Below are 19505 nucleotides of genomic sequence, written 5' to 3'. Positions count from 1 at the left end.
GGTTGTGTTGTCCTTTTATCTTTTTTGTTTTTTCTATAATGTTTTTTTTCTACAAAATTTTTGCGTGGGCTCTCTAAGCTCCCATTTTGTGAGTCTTCTGAGGTTGACGTTGTTAGGAATAATGACTTCGATAACACGTTTTTTTAAAACAGAAATTAAAATTAAAATGAGACTGATTTTGTTGTCTTCAGTTGCTTCAATTCTTCTAATTGTTTTTCAGAGCTATGAATTTCTACTTCGTCGAACAAAAATATGTTTCGCTTTACCCTCTTGTTCAACATTTTGCGTGAATTCTCTTCTCTAGGCTAGATTCATTCTTTGCGCATTCAGATCAAAGTGCTTCTAAAAAGCAGTTACTCAGCAATGCGATTCATTTTCAAAAAGTCAGTATCAAAAATATCGAAATCAGAAATAGAAATGGGATCAACCCATAAAGCCCATTTTTCATGCCCGGCTCTTGAACTTTGTTCTTATAAGTCTTAGTTACCCTCTCTAAGGCGTTTTGGCATTGATACTAGCATCCTCTCATTAAGAAACAGGAGGATGCATAACTACGAAATCCAATAAAAAATAGTTTGCTCTTTTTGTACAACAGTCAATTTTTATCATTGTTTTTCTGTTCCTTCAATCCCAATTGGTGTTAAGGGATTCAATGGCGGCTTTTTTTCCGGCAATCTGCCGGGTATGCATCTGCGCAAAACTCTGAGTGGGTTGGCATTAAACCTGAGCTTTAATTTTTTTCACAACTTCGTCAACAATCGTATTTGTTTTTGTTTTGTTGTTGTTTTAGCTTTTATTGTATCCGATGCTTGTTGTTATCCACTGTCCATTATGAAATTACGCTTCGCCTGTATACTGGCGTAATTTTTAAAAATATTTTCCGATTTATAGCTTGTCAATGGAAGGAAGAGAAATATGCTGGCAAAATACATAATAAATGATAAAATTATAGTATTCCTTACATAAAAATTTAATGGAACTAAAAATGATAAAATTTATGATATTCCTGACTTAAAAAAATAATCTCTCTGTGACAAAAAATAATGATCGAATGCTCGCGGATCTCATCTTGGCTGAAGTAAAAGGGTAGAATATAATTTCTCGGGATCCTGTTTCAAAAGAAGCTATTTTTACTAAAAAAAAAACAACATTTCAACTGCGGCGTTCCTCAAGGCTCTATACTGGGTCCGCTATAATTGTTTTGAATACGAGGTCAGAATGGCTCAAGAATGAATTCAGATGGCGCTGCTTTAAAGCCAGTGGAATCATATTGCCAGTGCCGTCATATTTTAGTCGCAGATCATCAAAGTGTTTTAAACACTGTCAAATTGTCTAATGCAAAAGTGACTGACAGTCAATACAATACCTTCAAAACTAAATTTATGGTCTTCGGCAGGTCGAAAAGCAAGATTGCAAGTTGAAAATGCGAAATGGAATTTCGGAGGTGTGTTTTTTCAAATAATTGGGTTTTCAAATTGACGATGAAGTGGTTTTTCATGAGCATGCATAAATTCAAGATTTATTGAAGTTTTGCTCTCATTTTGTACAGATTACCGTAACTTCGACTACTAATAAGTTGTTTTAGAGCTTAAAGAGGGTCTCAATTTTTTTTCAGTTTGTGCCCCTTGTGCGTTATGCTACCCCCAAATATACAGTAATGGAGGTCTAATATTTGCGGTGGCCGCCGTATTGGCCGACAGGGCGTTTAGCCGACAACCAAAAAATGAGAAATTCAACCGACAATTTAAGTAAAATGAGCAATAAAACTTATTCTGAAGCTGTGATTGGCCAATTTAAAACACTATTTCGTAAGCGGACAAATACACCGCAGTTTTTTCATCGACTGGTGTAACGAAGGTCTATCAACTAGCGTAACAAAGGTATTTAACCACATCTGGCCTTGCCTCGCGGGCCATGGCCATGCCTCAGCGGCCCGTGGGACTTAATATGAATCTATCATAACCGAACTACTGATTATGGACCAATTATGGACTTTTATGACCAATTATGATAAAACTGTCGGCTAAATTTCTCATTTTTACTTGTCGGCTAAACGCCCTGCCGGCCAATTTTCCTAGCACCTCTTTTTGCATTTCTGTTTTACTTAGTTTGGGTCCTCCCCATTACGGCGAACCGAACTATAGCTCTTTTTGTTACAGCCCCCAGCCCTATATAGCTGATATTTTTGCACCCCCCCCCCCAAAAAAAAAAATTTGAAGCTTTTCCTCGATATAAACGCCCTGCTTATTTTTCATTACTACTCGAATGACTGGGCGATAAAGTAAGTTTGACAGATAAAAAAGAAAAATGTGCATCGGCCGGGAATCGAACCCGGGTCTATCGCGTGGCAGGCGACAATTCTACCACTGAACCACCGATGCGGTGATGCTTGATAGAATTGTCGCCTAGTGGAGTGGTAGCTCTTAATTAGGAACTGCAGTTCAGAAAGTGAAACAATTGACAGCTAATTAAAAGCTTTTGCAGTCGTGGGCAATATATTATTATTAAATACATTCTGTGTGCCCCTAGGAGGAGTTTTCAGGACCCCCCCGGTTACAAATTAATGTTATCACATTTATGTGTAAATAGAACGTACGCTTAGAAGTTTGACGTCATTTCAGACGTAATAAATATAATGTTTAATACCTACACAAAAGTTATGTCCAGACCAGGATTCGAACCTGGGTTATTGCGGCCACAACGCAATGTCCTAACCACTAGACGATCTGGACCGAAAACTGTTTGATTTCGATTCATAATACACAGGGCGGTTTCCAATCCCACTGAAGTTGTCTAACGTATGTTTGAAAAGTTAACTGAAGTGTATTTTGTATTTTGCATCCGTTTTTCTATCAGAACTGCACCCCCTAGTTACAGAGCAAGTGCCATTACATTGTAAATCATTATGTAATTATATGGCGGGTGCGTCTGTGTGGTGCAAATAATATGCACCCACTAAGCAGCGGCGGGGGGGGGGGGGGGGGCACTAAACAGAATAGATCCGCATCTTTTCAATTGGAAAGTTCATTTGAAAATTCCGTTTTAATAAGCGTTTGTGCCCTTTTCCCTTTTCAACTAATCAATTGAAAGTGTCCTAAACTTTTTGAAATTTTAGTATACTGTACTCAACACAATAAAAAGTGGTTGATGGAAACAACGATTTCGAACAGAAAATGAAAAACATAGCCGGCAGATTGCCGGAAAATAGCCGCGATAGACGTTTATGGCCTTTCATGAATTGAAACAACTAAAGAATAAGATAGACAGATCGACCACCAACCCAAAAATAGACCACTAGACTTTTTGGGTTAGATTCGGACTGTCAATTTTATGACACATACGGAAAAATCCCTAAAAGAGGTTTTTTCAAAATTGATATTCGAAATCAAAAACTCAAGACTCTTAATAATCGAGAATTAGGGCATATAAGTTTGGCACTACTTAATGATTGACATTGATTCACTTACACTTTTGATCTTTATTAATTGCTCTTGAACGAAGTTCATAGCAATTATCGTAAACGTGTGTGTCTTTTTTATGCAAAATTTTCGGTTGACTTTTCGAGTGACTTTTACGCCCTTGACTTTTTGCGTTTTGCGTGATCTAAAATTCTCTCTCAATCACGATTTCAAGCAGCTGAACTCAATTGGCGGCAATTTAATACTAAAAGTCAAATGAAAACTGAGCCGAAACCGGTGTCATTTTTTACTTTAAATCTTAATAGTGGTATATGTTTATCTCTAATGTGGTTATTTGAAGCCCACTATTGAACTTCTTAGTCCCATTTAGGCTCCCCCCTCCCCCCCTCCCCCCCCCCCGATTGAAGCAGGCTGCAATTGATTAGAGCTCCCACAAGTTGTTCGAAAGCAATACTTCCGACGTTTAGTCGGTTATGTTCTAGTAAATGTTCTAAAGTTTAATGTTCCATAAGTGAGTTCAGAAGTCATTTTTTTGAGTGAGAACAAATGACGAAAGGCACACAAATTTCAACTAGTCGGTCGTAAAAATCATCGATGCAGACGACGAATTAAAAAACATAGCAGGAGAAGTCCTGACGTACAATTCAAAGAATTTTCATGGACTAAACAAAAAACTAGACCTAAAACGGACTATGAGCGAATTGGGAAAACCATTTCTAAAAAATCAGATCAAAAAACAAATTGTCAAAATTCCGCTAGGGAGAACAAAAAACCGCTAGCGAGAAATGTAAATTTGATTCTAACAAAAAACTAGGCCTAGAATGAACTATGAATGGATTGGAAAAACCATTTAGAAAAAAATCCGATCCAAAAATTGAAAAAACCAAAGTGAAATTGCCGCATGTGAACAAAAAACCACTAGCGAGAAAGCGAATTTTTGTTCAAACACCGTTTTTTCTCTCTTTAAAATTAGAGTAAAAAAATTCACGCCACAAAAGCACTCGATTTTTCGCTTCTTTTCCTGTTTCGGCGTGACCAAAATCACTACACCAATTTGACTTCAAAAATCATGAAAATGTGTGAACAGATCTTAAAATAACGACAGCGCCCCAATACAATTCAAATTCTTTGAATTATAAAAACCACGATGTCCCCAGTAATACCCGCTATCGCTCCGTGGCTATTAATTAATCATACTGACGTTTTTGTCGGGCTGTTAAGAACTGTTAAGAAATCTAATTGTCCTCAAACAAATATTTTGTCCTCGAACCAAGGAAATAATAAGTCTTGCTGTTTTTTATGCGGTTTTTCGTTCTACCATTTTCTTCTGGTGGTTTGTTTTGTCTGACCATTTTGAATTTTCGTCCTCAAAAACGGGATAAACAGATTCTCTAGAACAGGTTCTTAGTTCACTAGTCTCTAGGTACGCGCTCCAACGAAACTGTTTAAGATAGATAAAATAATGGCGTGAAGGGCGTGTTTTTGAGTTTGACCTCCTACCAATTACCCCTTAGCTCCCCGACCACCATTAGCCGGTTATTACAATCCAAAGATTTGGATATTTTGGGTGCGCTCTCTTTGACTTTTTAATGTCAATGAGATGTCAATTTGATCGAATTCGAGTGGTGATTTTAGTCATGCTGGAGTAGTAAAAAGATCAAAATGGCTGTTAGGTTCGACGAGTGATTTAATTGAAACTACCTTTAACGTGGAGTGAGAATGTTGTGGTAGAAAAAATTTTCAGTTTTTGTAAATTAATTTTTCTTCATGCGCGGAACTTGACTTCTGTTTTCAGAGCAGTTCTCTTGAGTGGTGTTAAAAAAAGTAACACATGCATACCAGTTGCGTCTATTTGCAATTGCTTGAAGCCCTGAACCGGCAGCTAATGCTTCTTATAACTTCGAACCAATTATCATAAACTATAACAGCATATTTTAATGTTTGCACGTGTTTGTTGTCTTTACTCTAACCCTCAATAATGGCAGCTCTAAACAGCTGCTGCTGAGGCATAGGTGAAACATTTTTTTTTTCAGTTCCTACCAAAATTTTTCTTTAACATTATTGTTGTCAGAAAATGTTTGCGAATTTTTAAATTTTGCCTGGTTGTGTTTCTTTGGTTGTCTTATCAATTGATTTCTAATTGGGCAAGTCTTTCCGGTTGCCAATGGGCCCGTAATTAACCTAGTTTTTGTTTCAAGTTTTGGCCGGTGACTTCTACTATCTTTACACTATTTTTCAAAAAATGTTTTCAAACGAAGTTTGTGGTAACTACATTAGTCCTGTTTGTCTTTTTTATGCGATTTTTTGCTTGACCGATGTTTCGTCTGGCCTATGACTTTTCGCCCTTAAAAACGGAATAAAGAGGTAGCGTCCAGCGGGCATTAAGTTCTCTTAGAGCCTTTCAGCTCACTAGTCTCCAATTCTGCGATTCACAGAAACTGTTTTGGAGACTTTTACGTATGGTGTGAAGGGTGGCTTCTTTGATGTTGACCACCCCCCCCCCACACACACACACACAACATAACCCCCCCCCCCCCCAAAAAAAAAAAACATACCCCCCACCTTACATCAGTCCCCTCCCTTCACACCCCCAATCCCCACCTCTGCACATTATTCAGGCCGGAAGGGCCCCGTGCAGCCAAAGATCCCATTCCCACCGTTGCTACCAACCCCCAATCACCCTCCCCCCGTTGCACCCCCTCCCGCCGCGCTCACCTCACGCCCCTTCAATTAACCTAAAATTAGCCTCACTAAAACTTGGCTAGATACTGACGAAGCCAACCACTCGCCGGTCGTTTGAGAGCAATTCGCGCGACGTTAGTTGCCTATATTTGTTCTTATCAGTTAATTGCGTTTTTTCCATATCCTACCGTTTCTTACTTGGGCATAAGTGGGTCTAAATTATCTGCTTGAGTTTATTGGTAACAGCGGTTTTCATGACGTTGATTCTTTATTTTCACTATAATGTTGGTGAATTTTTGACGTTTGCCCCTTTTTATCTGTTCTGATAGCTAATTCTCAATAAAAACAATTTTAAATTTGCCGTCATATGTTGCGTATTTTCAATTTCGCCTTTCAGTTTTGTTTTGCTGTTGTTTTAGATTTTTTTGTTGATGACCTGGATTCCAATTGTTTTTGAAATGTTTTAGTGAATCTTTGAATCTTGCCATTATTTGGTTTTTTTTCCTTTTTTCCATAATGAAATTTGAAATCTGAAATCTAAAGATTTAAACTGTGCTGTGTTTATTGATATTTTCATATTTTTTTGCTTTGAATTAACTAAATTTCAAAATTTACTTTTGTGAAATTTTTTCCCTTTTTTATTTACCTTGTCTCTCATTGACTTAGTCAAGGTTGTCGCATGATGTACGCATTCTATGGAAGCGTAGGGTGAGTAGTTAGATAACTAGTTGTTATTGTCGATAACTCGTTTTTATGACTCTAGTGATCGGGAAATGAATAAAAATTATTTTCAGATTGTGTTTATTTTTGCGGATTTGAAGACCCATGCTTTAATGACAGGCAAAGTTTGATGTTGCTGGAAGAGAGTTATGTTTAGTACATAAATAAAATAATTTCTTTGGATTGTAATTCAGGACTTGTCCTACTTTTCTCCCGAAGGAAGTTGGTAGCAATTTTTGCAAACGTGTTGGTCTTTTTTATGCACAATTTTTGCTCGATCAATTTGTCTTTTCGAGTGGTTTTTGTGCCCTTGACTTTTTGCTTTGCTTGATCCAAATTTCTCTCATAATTAATAAAAAATGCGCCTAAATTGATGTCATTTATTTAATTTGTGTAATGATGGTATATAATGACCCCTAATGTCGTCATTTGAAGCCCCGTAGTGATTTTGTGATTTTAGCTCCCCCCCCCCCCCGACTGAAGCAGGCTGCAATAGATTAGAGCTCCCACTAGTCGTTCGAGAGCGATTCTTCCGACGTTATTCGGTTATGTTTTTCATTCTAGCTCAGTTTAATGGCAGGGATGGCAAATCTCAATTGTATGAATTGGCCAATGTGTGCTATGAGCGTAGTTAAGTTTTGACCTACTTGAACTGTTTTTAGAAGTTGAATTTAAAAAAATTCTGATAACACAAATCGAATGATCAAAAATTAAATTTTGATGCCGCTGACTGACACGTTATTTGCGTTGCAAATAGTTTATATTCAAAAATGCGCACAGCCAAACTTAATAATATTTGCAAAATGCTCGCTCTGGAACGTGTTTTAAATAATTGTTAATCATTGTTGATAACTTGATACGATATTCTTGTGTTAGCTTGTTTTCAAGTGAGCATATTCTTTTTCTCATTCTTTTCTGTCTGTTTCGAATCTGACTGTCGATTAAATTTTTGCTGCATATATAGTCTGTCCCATAATGTTGAAATGAGCCAACGTTCGAAAAACGCCAAAATCGTGCAATTGAGCATCAATGTGGTCATTTGAATGTCAACATTTTCCCCGTTAAGCTTTCAATCGCCAAGTTTTTCGACATGTTTTAAAATTGAACTTTGAACTCCAACCCCTTGCTTTTGAAATATTGAAACGATCACTTATTTCCACTTTATGGGACAAGACTATAGTCAGTCCCATAAAGTTGCAACGCTATCGAACGTTTCAAAGGTCAAAGTTCAATTTTGAAACGTGCAGATATCTAGCAAAACACTGTCCATTTGCATGCCCCGAGCTTTTCGAACGTTCGCTTGGGTTGCAACTTTATAGAACTTACTATAGTCTGTCCCATAAAGTTGAAATAAGCGAACGTTCGAAAACGCCAAAAACGTGCAATTGAGCATCAATGTGCTCGTTTGAATGTCAACGTTTTCTCCATGCAGTTTTCATTCATCAATTTTTTCGACATGTTTTAAATTTGAACTTTGACCTTTGAGCTCGAATCCGTGGCTTTTGAAACGTTCGCTTATTTCAACTTTATGGGACACGCTATATATGTCAATTGGTAACTTCGATTCAAAATTTGGCATCATTGAAAAGTTTTTGCAAATTTCTTGTAATTAACAAGAAGTTTATCTTTGTTTAATTATTTGTTTAACAGATTATCGGAAGAATGAATGGATTAGAATGACGGCTAACACATCAAGCTACAAGAAGAAAGAAAATATGAAAGCTGCCAATGATAATGCTACTTCTGAGAAATTGAACTTATCTTCTAATGGGGGGACTAAAGTTCAGAGAGAAGATAGATTTAGCCATGGAAAACGTCTCCTATCGATTGCCAAACCAGAAAGGCTCCGAATTGGAAGTAAGTTAGCAGACAAAAATGCCTAAGTTAAGATGAGATTGGATCTAGAATCTAGTCTCCGTGGGATCTATATTCCTTTCACTCAGAATTTGTAACAGTTAACAAATGAGATCCAAATATTGTACTGGAGAAACGAGAAACAATGTGAATGTTACATCTGACTTTTTTTTACTCGTCAATTTGGAAAAGAACAATTGGCATATTTTTGATGTTTGGTAGTTAATTACGTAGAAAACTTCATTTGGAAAAAAAGGAAAACAATATGAAAAATTATGAAAACAATAGGAAAACAAATTGACTTCATGCACATTGGCCGAATATGATATTTACAAATATGAACTGTTTCGTTCTTCGTATTCCTATATCTTCGCCAAAACTTTATCTCCCATGGACAAGTCAAGTCTTGCTTTAGGTCATCAGTGCAAGAAAATTCTAATTGCTCTTAAATAAAGCAATATATTAGTCTTAAATTGAAGCAATTATATTAGTCCTGTCTTTTATGCATTGTTTTGCTTGACAGATTTTTGTACTGACCCTTTTTACTTTTCGTTGAATTTTTATAGAAAATGAGAATCTTACGGTCTGTGCGAAGTACGAGGGAAGGATAAATTGTTCCATTATTGCACGCGTCAGCTTCCACGCGACGTGAAGTGCTATAACATTTATCCTAAACGATATCTTAGAGATAAAAGTAGGCGTCTTGTATTTGCTTAAGTGTGTTCCCAAGTCAATGAAAAATAGATAAAGCAGTATATTTAGCAGTTCAGGCTGAAGTCTGTTGTCTTAAGGGTATCTTCAGTACAAGAATTATCCTGGGTTCTGACATTTATAACCAAAAAATAGATTCCTTTAGTTTTTAATGCATTAGGATATTGAGGAAAGTGGGAATTTTCTTGCGTCGTCATGGAAATCAATCAGTGATTAGCTATGACAGGAAACGAAAATGGTTTTTCTAATCAAATCTAAGTCAGAAATGAAAGGAAGGCAGAAAGAATGATGCAGTGTTTTTTGAATTTTCAGACTCTTTCTGTGCTCATCGATTTTTTTGTAGTTTTTGAAAACTGTTGTTCTGTAAATAAAGAAAGAAAGAAAGAAAGTTAGTTTTTATTTGCTTCAATACAGTGGTCATTTCTTGCTCATGCTGAAAGTCTCAGACGAAGTTCCCAAAAAGCTTTAATCGCTGCTTTTTGATAGTTAAAACTCATGTATGCTCGAAAGCATTATAAAACACTTAAGAGTATCAGTGCATTTTTTGTCTCAAAAGCCCTTTCTTGTAGAAATCTACTTTTTTAGAGATTTTTGCACAAATTCAAGGCTGCTTATCTATCTAATGGACCAAAAGATGCCATACCTATTTCACTATCCTCAAGCTTGCCTTGATTCTTCATTCACCAGTTCCTTCTGAGAAAGAGACGAGCAATAAGGTTGCTAATTTACTGCTTCTTTACCTAGTTTCTTGCAAACCTGCTCCAGTAACGTCAGAGACAGATGCTGGTTCCGTAACAAATCCCAAGATAAACTTATTAAATTATCAGTCTTCTCAGGCAACAAAAAATTCTGATTACCTTGACGCTGATGGCATCGAATCCTGCTCCGCTCACATCCTTGTTTACCGTGTTATCATAATGTGCCTCTCCCGAATGTGGTGAGAGAACCTCCTAAATCTCACGATGCTCGTTTTGAGTATACTTCTCATTGCTTCAATTTTTTAAGCCAACCCGTACGATCGAATTTTCTGCTCTTACTATGGGAAAATTAGAAGGACATATCCCTTTCAACAGTTTTAACTGAAACCAAAAGAGTTTGTTGCTCGAAGTTCTGCTGCAGCGCTGATAAATTTATAGCAGTCATAATAATCAACAGCTTTAAAAGTTTATAAATTTTCAGACTGTGTTTAAAAGTTTGTGTTCGGAGACAATGAAAAGTAAAAGTCTTGGGAGACAGCGAAAGGATTCAGAACCTGTGTGGTGCACTTTTATAATGAGGCTGACGACGTTAAACCACTGAACTGTTTTTTTGTTGACCATCCTATATATTATTTGTATGACATTATAGTCAGTCCCATAAAGTTGCAACGCTATCGAACGTTTCAAAGGTCAAAGTTCAAATTTAAAACATGCAGATATCTAGCAAAACACTGACCATTTGCATGCCACGAGCTTTTCGAACGTTTGCTTGCGTTGCAACTTTATGGGACTTACTATATAAGGTACCATGTTTAACGAAAGGCGAAAAAGCATGTTTAAGAGCTCTCGTAGAGCATGTTTAAGAGCTCTCGAGCAGCATGGTTAAGAAGATATCGCGCGAGGTCAATGACCGGAAAAAAGATCTCTTAAAAGGTCAATGTTCGAAAAAGAGCAGATAGAAAGAGTCATTGACCCAAATGTGAAAAGAGTCAATGACACAAAAATCACGGAACCTCGAGTGCCAATGAGCCGAAAGATGTCAGAGATGCAAGACAAGTCAGTCACCGCAAAACCGCGGATGAAAATTATTTCAGTAAGAGACGGATGCAACCACCATGTTCCTCAAATTTTTTAACGGTCCTTAAACATGCAGCCTAACATAATGCATGCTGTCTGAGACGCGCTAAATTGCAATTTTTAAGCTCCTAATTCGTTCACTTGCACTCAATAATGCATGCCTAATAGCAAAAACAAGCCAGGCAATTAGCCACTAACCAAAAATTTGCTCATTAGAAAGGTCAATTGGCGTGAGCAATAGGCATCGGAATCGATGAGGATAAGAGCAATGACTCTCACAGGAAGTGCAGGGGTTCGGGTCTAATTATAGGCGGAAAAAGACGTATAATTTCCTGGACCACAAATTTGAGAAGTTATCTTTGTTTTTCCGTTCTTTTTTGTTCATTTTTTTCGTTCCTTTTCGTTTTTTCATCTCTTTCCAATTCTCTTTTGCCATGTTTTGATTCCTAATCTGCCATGTTTGGCTCTCGTTAGGCTTGACAAAACAGGTGAGCTTTTAAAGCCATTGAGGAAAATTTTGCTGATTCAGACAGACCAATAGCCTATAAGACCATGCTTAAGCTTCTGATCTGCACCTTTTTGTGCTCATTAAGCATGCAGCGCAGCAAAAAAAGCGAGACAAAAAGCCTTTGACCAAAATTTTGCGACTGTAATTAGCTCAGTAGACAAAAGATACAGGCGTCTGTAGTCCAACAGGTTAGACTTTTTGCTGAAGCGAGGGGCTTCGGCTCAAGCCGGATTAGGGGATGAACATTTCTTCATTTCTTTGCTTTTATTTGTTACCTATATCTTCTTTTTGTTCTTTCTTCATTCCTCCATCTCTTCTTCCTTTCCTCTTTTTTTCTCGCTCTCATCTATCTATTATATTAAATGTAAGTCGCACTTGAGTGCAATGGTCAACAGCGCTCTTATCTTCACATGTTTAAACGGTTCGCAAACATGCAGACTGCACCACCATGCTTAGCCTCCTGGTCAGCAATTGATTTAGTGCTCATCAAGCATGTAGCTTAGCGAAAACGAGCGAGACAAAAAGCCATTCACCAAAAATGTGCTTGTGTAGAAAGTTCAATTGACAGCAGGAAGCATCGGCAGTGTAAGGGGTTAGACCTACGGCTTTTAGGCGATGGACATGGGTTCGAGCCAAAATTGTGAAGTTGTTTTTCTTTCTGTTCTCCGTTTCTTCCTCCTTTTTGCTTATTCATCTTCCTTCCGTTCTTTCTTTCTTCCTTCTTTTTCCTTCTTTCTCCTTTTCTCTCTCTCTCTCTCTCTCTCTCTCGCTCTCTGTCTGTTTGTTTATCTCTTTCTACATCTTTCATTTTCTCTTTCTTTCTTTTTTCTTTTCTCACTTTTGTTTCTCTCTTCTGTTTGTTTTTCCACTGTTTTCCTTTTTACTGGTCGCTTTTCTGTCTTTTGTTTTCTTTTTTTCTTTGCTTGCGTTTTTTTGTACTTGCGTTATTACATGCGTTTTGAGACTCGCTATACGCAATATTTTGCGCTCATAAAGCATGCCGCAATTCAAAAACAAGCAACCTAAACTGACCAAAAATGTGCTGATATGGAAATGAATAGATGATTTAGACGTAAGCAATAGGCATCGGTAGCGTAAGGGATAGGACCATTTGTTTTTAAAAGTGGCAGGGGCTCGAGTTTGGGTATTGGCTGAGAGACTTTTCTGGGAAAAAATTTTTTCTGGGCAAAAATTTCTGAGCAGAAATTTTCTGGGCAAAAATTGGCAAATCATTCTTGCTTTTCTTTTTCTCTCTCTTTATATATAAGCTCTTAGTTTGTGCCTTTTTTGCGCTCATAGAGCATGCCGCATAGCAAAAACAGGCGATCCTTATAGCCGATTACCAAAATGTTTGCTGATAGAAATGCAGTAGACGTAAGCAATAGGCATCCGTAGCGTAACTGATGGAGGCAATGGCTGTTAATCGAGGGGCATGGGTTTGGGTCCTGAGTGTGGTCGGAGAAAGACGCATTATTTCCTGGGCAAAAGTTTGCCAACTGCTTTTTGTTTTTCGTTTTTTTCTTTCGCTTTCTTTTTTGTCATATTTTAATTCCTAATCTGCCCATGTTTTGTGTTCATGAAGCATGCAGCATTTAAAAAAAGCGAACAAAAATCCATTGACCAGATTACGGCTGATGTAGAAATAGCAATTGACAAAAGAATTACGGATCAGTAGCGAAAAGGATGAGACCGATGGCTGTTATGCGAAGAGCAGTGTTTGGAGTTAAAGTAGTGACTGAAAAGGATGCATAGTTTTCAGATTCAAGAAAATCAGAAGTTTTTTTTGGTTTTTCTTTTCCGTTCCTTTCCGCTCCTTTTGGTTTTCTTTTTTCTCTTACTTTTCTCTCTTGTCGTATTTAAGCCCTTTAAATGCCCATGTTTTGCAATCATTGAGCAAGCCGCATAGAAAAAGCAAGCACGCCAAAAAGCCATTGACAAAATTACTGCTGATGTTGAGAGAGCAAGACAAATGCAATAGGCATCAGCAGCATATGTATTCAGACGTATGACTGCTAATTAAGGGACATAGGACCGCACACAAGTTGGTGCAGAAAATGGCTATTGTTTTGCTGGCCCTAAAAAGAGAAGGAGTATTTGTTGTTTTTCATCCAATTCTCTCTATCTTCCTTTCCTCCTCCTTTTTGTTTAATTTTTTCTTTGTTAAAGTGTTTTGTAAAGTTTTTTTGTTTACTTCTTCCTTTCTTCTATCTATCTGTTCTTTTAAAATTAAGTCGCACTTGACTTTGAGTGCAATGGTTAATTGCTATCCTATCCTAACTGGCTGTAAGTGTCCTAAAAGCGTTACACATTCGGTTTGAGACGCGCTACACCACCTTAATGAAACTTCTACTACTATGTTTTTGCGCTCATTAAGCGTGCTGCCTAAAAAAAGCGAGCCGAAACGCCTTTGAAAAAATTTTGACTCCATATCGAAAGAGTTATAGACAAAACTAATACGTGTTGGTAGAGTAAGGGATGAGACCAATGGCTGTAATGCAAGTGGCATTTTTTCGCACCCGAGTTTTTGCCGAAATTGGCTCTTATTTTTTGCGAAAAGTTAATTTCTGCTTTTTCATCCTTTACTGTGTTTTTGGTTCTTTCTGTCATCCATTCTCTTTACTCCTCTTTTATCTTACTTTGTTATAATTGTTCTATTGTTATGACTGTTTTATTGATATAATTGTTCTATTGTTATAATTGTTCTAATGTTGTAATTGTTCTCTATGTTATAATTATTATTATTATTTAAGTGCTATGGAACTATGTATAAGTTCCTAATCTTCGCGTGTTTTAACGCTTCCTTAACATGAAGCCTAGCGTAGTACATGCGTTTTGAGACGCACTATGCAACAATGTAGAAGCACGTTATCTGCAAACTCATAGCGGTCCTTAAATACAGCAAAGCCAAAATTGTTCCTTAACAAAAAGTTGCTGCTAAATAGAGTAATAGACGCAAAAGATGCGCCCCGGTAGCGTAAGCGGTAAGAGCTGTGGCATTTAAACGAGGGGGCGTCGGTTCGAGCATGATTTGGTACAAAAGAGAAATCCTAAATTCTTTGAAACCTGTCAGAATATGATTTTGTTAGCAGCTATTATGTTATGCTGCTATCTTATTTTGTTATGCCTGCTATCTTATATATTAAACGCGTGAGCTCTAAAAAGACAAATTTTGCATGTTTAAGAAGCTTCTTGAAGCGCATAATTGCACATCAAGAGAGGCCATTGACCTAAAAGGCACAAAAGCAAAAAAACAATTGATGGGTGGGAATCGAACTCGGGTCAAAAGGTCATTAGTCATGATCAGTTACCACTGGGCTATATGGTCCTGATAGTGTCCCAACATAGAGAAGGGTTATAGTGTCCAGGTTTAGCTGCGAAACTGTAAGCTGAGTGTAACTATATTGCAGTGCTCTTGGTTTTTGCGTCGTCGTCTGATGCTCTTTTTCGTTCAACATTAGTTCTAGAGCATTGTTTCGCTTGACTTTCTTCAGTAGGTTTTTACGCTTGATCTTTACTTCTTGCGTGAACTAAATTTGTCTAATTTTTCTCTAATTTGATATCCTCTAAATCTTCTATCCCTATTTTCTTCCTTGCTATCTCTCTCTCTCTCTCTCTCTCTCTCTCTCTCTCCCTCGCTCTCCCCTTATCAATATTTTCTCGCTCGCTTGCTCTCTCTCTCTCCTCTCTCTAGCCCTCTCATCGCCTCACTCCCTTGTTTTCTCTCTCTCTCTCACTCTCGCTATCGCTGTTTTGCAATCTCGCTCTCTACTTCTCGCTCTTTCTCTCTCTCTCGCTTTTCTGAATCATTCTTTCTCTCTCTCTCTCTCTCTCTCTCTCTCTCTCTCTCTTGCTCTCTCTCTCTCTCCAATCTTTTCTTGTAACATTTGCGGAATGTGATTTTTCCCAATTTTTATCGATCTGGTTTGATATCGTCTCATTTCTTTATTATTCTTTTTTCTCTTTCCTCTCTTTTTTCTTTCCTTGCATTCTCTCCCTATCTTATTCTTGTCCTCGCTCTTTTTTCGGCCCCCTGACTATCTTGCTCTCTCTCTCTCTCTTTCTCTCTCTCTCTCTCTCTCTCGTTTATTATCTGCCGTTTTCTCGCTCTCTCTTTTCAATCTTGATCGGTAAAATTTGCGTGCGATATTTGTTTTTAATTCCAATTTTTTTCGGAATGGATATCCTTCATCTCTTTTCTGTCCTATCTTTTTTCTTTCTTTGCTTTCTCTCACTTTCTCTTTCTCTCTCTCTCTCTCTAGCTCTCTTTCTCTCTGTCTGTCTGTCTCTCTCTCTCTCTCTCTCTCTCTCTCTCGCTCGCTCTCTCTCTCTTTGACTCTCTCTCTCTCTCTATTAGTCTTTTTCTGTGTCTCTCTTTCTCTTCCATTCTCTGTGGCAGTCTCTCTCTCTCTCTCACTCTCTTGCTCTTTCTCTCTCTCTCTCTCTCTCTCTCTCTCTCTCTTTCTTTCTCTTTATCTCTCTCGCTATCATTCTGTCGCTTTCTCTCTCTCTACGATCTTCGCCTGTAACATTTGCGATATGTGATTTTGCTCCAATTTTTATCTATCTGATTTGATAGCCTCTCATTTTGTCTTCTCTTTCCTCGCCGTTTTCTTTCCTTGCTTTCTCTATTTTGCTCTTTCTTTCATTCTATCCCCTCACTAGCTCTCTCTTTCTCGCTCTCTTTCTATTTCTTGCACTCTCATTCTCTCTCTTTCCTTCCCTGTAGTTTTCTCGCTGTCTACTCTCTCTCTCTCTCTCTCTCTCTCTCTCTCTCTCTCTCTCTCTCTCTTCAACGTTGGTCTGTAACATTTGCGATGTCTTTTTTTGTTATCTGATATCTGTTATTACTTTGTTATTTGATATCCTCTAACTTTTTTCTTCTTTTTTCTCTTTCTTTCCTCTAATTTTTTCTCATGTTTTTTCTTGCTTTTCTCTCTCTCTCTCTTTCATTCCTTGCTTCTCTCTCTCGTTCTCTCTCTCGCTCTCTCTCTATCTCTCTCTCTCTCTCTCTCTCTTTCATTCCTTCTTTCTCTTCTCTCTCTCTTTCTCGTTCATTATCTGCCGTTTTCTCGCTCTCTTTTCAATCTTGATCGGTAAAATTTGCGTGCAATATTTGTTTTTAATTCCAATTTTTTTCGGAATGGTTATCCTTCAACTTTCTTCTCTTTTCTGTCCTATCTTTTTTTCTCTCTATCTCTCTCTCTCTCTCTCTCTCTCTCTCTCTCTTCCATTCCTTCCTCTCTCTCGTTCTCTCTCTCTCTCTCTCTCTCTCTCTCTCGCTCTCTCTCTCTCTCTTTCATTCCTTCTCTCTCTCGCTCTCTCTCTCTCTCTCTCTCTCTCTCTCTCTCTCTCGCTCGCTCTCTTTCTCTTACTCTCGCTCTCTGTCGCTTTCATTATCTGTCGCTTTCTCTCTCTCTCTCTCTCTCTCTCTCTCTCTCTCTCCGATCTTGGCCTGTATAATTTGCGATAGGTAACTTTTCCCCAAATTTTATCTATCTGATTTAGTATCCTCTCATTTTTTTGTTCTCTTTCCTCGCCGTTTTCTTTCTTTGCTTTCTGTATCTCGCTCTTTCATTCTATACCATCACTAGCTCTCTTCTTTCTCTTGCTCTATCTCTTTCTCTTGCTCTCTCTTATTTGATATCATCTAACTTTTTTTACTCTATTTTCTTTCTCTTTTCTCTATTTTCTTGCTGTTACTCTCTCTCTCTCTCTCTCTCTCTCTCTCTCTCTCTCTCTCCCTCTTTCTTTCTTCAATCTTGGTCTGTAACATTTGCGATATTTGATTTCTCTTTAATATTGTTGCGGGCCTGCTAGTCTATATAACATGAAAACGTGGGCTAAGAAATAAAATGATTATGTCTGATTCGGACCCGTACTGGACAAATAATGCAGCTAAAACAACGGTCTACGTAACACACTAAATCTCCAACCACACAGCTTAACGCACACATGACATTTCTGAATAATAGTTCCGTAAGAGGCTGCAATTCGCTTCAACAAATCTTACCATTGAAAATGAAACCCTTTAAACTGTTATGCAATTAGTATGTAGGATAGTAACGATTTCACCAGTATGATGATAATCAAAGAAATTAACATTTTTAGGGGTTTTGTGCTAACCATGAAAATCATGTCTGACTCGGTATCTTTTATTTTAATTTTATTAAAACCAATGTAAATCAAAAATAAATAAAGAGAAAACATAATTGAGAAAAAAATTTTGAAATTCTTAAATTATATCTAGAGACCTGATCTAAGTACAATAGTATTAGACGCTTAACAGAACGCTTAAGAGATCACTGAAATTTAGGTCAAAAGAAAACGTATTTATTTTGATTAAAAACATGTGATTTGGTTCACTGGGTTTTTGGATTAATTGGGAAACCATCTTCAATTGATTAGGGATTTAACCATCCGCTAGAAATAAGATCAATTTTTACAGCGGACCAAAAGTGTAATAGAATTTGTTGGTCGAAAGCAAGCCGAAAATGTTCTATCGGAGTTGAAAATATTGAAGCTGTTTGTGGTTCCTATTTTTTGGCTTGTCTGAATTCCTATTAGGAATTCAGGGAGTCAAATAGGAGCGTGAATTAGCTCCTATTTGACTGCATGCAATAGAAGTAAGTTGGTTTTGCGATCCAATATTTGAATCCAATATTTATGCTCCAGTTTGAAAAGTTTTATTGTCTCTAGTTTTTTTCTATTCCGTAACCGCTTTTTTGTGGAATGTATAGCTATAAATTTCGTCTTTATAAATGAATAGTTATGTATGCACGCGAAAATCATTAATGGACGTGTGATTGAAACGTATAAAACATTTTTACGGTAATTTTTTGGTTTCAGGAGAATTTAACTATTTTTCAAAGTCAACCAGTCTTCTGTCGTTCGAGAGCAATTTGACTCACGGTAGCTGGTTATGTTTTACATTAAGTCTTAATAGTGTTCTATAATAACCTCTGATTATGTAATTTAAAGTCACTTTTTGAGCTTATAGTCGCCGCATCTCATCCCCACCCCGTTCCCCTCGGACAAAATCGGACTGCAAGTAAATTGAGCACCTGATCGAGAGCAAATGGCCCGATTTTGGTCAACTAAATTTATAGGACTCACAATGAAAAATGTGTCAGTTTGCTCAGAACACTCTAAATGGCCAAAATTAACACACGCAAAACAAACAAATTTTTCTGATGTCGACAAAATTTTTCATTGGTGATTGATCCCGCAGTTTACGGGCAATATTTAATCATAAATGCTGTGAAATTCGTAGAATTCATAATTAGTCTTCTCGTTTGATGCTTTATTGTTAGCCGTCGTCATTCTCAGCTGGCAATTATTTGAATTGTTTTTTAAATGGCCGCCCTCATCTTCTCAGCCGGCTATTATAGCGCTCCTAATTTTTTTTTACTTCGTCGAACTTTTTTTCGCTTTACCATTTTGCCGCCTTTTCAGCATTTTGCGTGAAATCTTTTTGACTTCTCTAGGGTAGTTTTTCTCTTCTCTCATTCTGCTAAAAGTGAATTTGAACATCAGTTGCTCAGCAAAGCAATTCAAAATGAACAGAGTAAAAAAATTGAAGTCAGAAATAGAAACGGGATAAACCATCTCTTATGCTTATTGGTATTGATAGTAGCCCCTGTGGCCTCTCTCTAAGAAACAGAAGTGTGTTCAACTACGAAATGCCATCAAAATAAATCGGACTTAAAAAATGTTTTTGTACAAAAATCTTTTTTTCGATATCTTTATTCTTTCAATCCCAATCATGCTTATTGGAATCAACGGCGGCTATTTTCCGGCAATCTGCCGGGTATGTTTTACAATTAAATGAGTTTATTT

The 19505-nt window shown here is 37.3% G+C and overlaps 2 protein-coding genes and 2 non-coding genes across 8 annotated transcripts in view; 1 reads left to right on the top strand and 3 right to left on the bottom strand.

The window, feature by feature from the left end:
* The window catches only part of LOC142349408 (ATP-binding cassette sub-family B member 10, mitochondrial-like), a 140279-nt gene that overhangs the window by 17622 nt on the left and 103152 nt on the right, over positions 1-19505 (top strand). For 3 of the 4 annotated variants that reach the window (XM_075400943.1, XM_075400942.1, XM_075400945.1), the window contains one exon: positions 8472-8678. In XM_075400943.1, the coding sequence (XP_075257058.1) occupies positions 8472-8678 (207 nt within the window). Of the gene's footprint in view, positions 1-7657; positions 7709-8471; positions 8679-19505 lie in introns of those variants that run through there. The other variant, XM_075400944.1, reaches the window with a different exon arrangement.
* The window catches only part of LOC142349407 (uncharacterized), a 192965-nt gene that overhangs the window by 87691 nt on the left and 85769 nt on the right, over positions 1-19505 (bottom strand). The gene's annotated exons all lie outside the window — the stretch shown is intronic.
* On the bottom strand, positions 2311-2381 carry Trnag-gcc (transfer RNA glycine (anticodon GCC)). The gene has a single exon. It is a non-coding gene; the product is annotated as a tRNA-Gly (tRNA).
* Positions 2661-2732, bottom strand: Trnah-gug (transfer RNA histidin (anticodon GUG)). Its single transcript has one exon. It is a non-coding gene; the product is annotated as a tRNA-His (tRNA).

Source organism: Convolutriloba macropyga, chromosome 11, assembly GCF_964194025.1.
Source record: "Convolutriloba macropyga chromosome 11, txConMacr16.3, whole genome shotgun sequence".
NCBI classification, from domain to species: Eukaryota; Metazoa; Xenacoelomorpha; order Acoela; family Convolutidae; genus Convolutriloba; species Convolutriloba macropyga.
The sequence above is the reverse complement of the archived record's forward strand: the minus strand, read 5'-3'. Positions and strand labels throughout refer to the sequence as shown.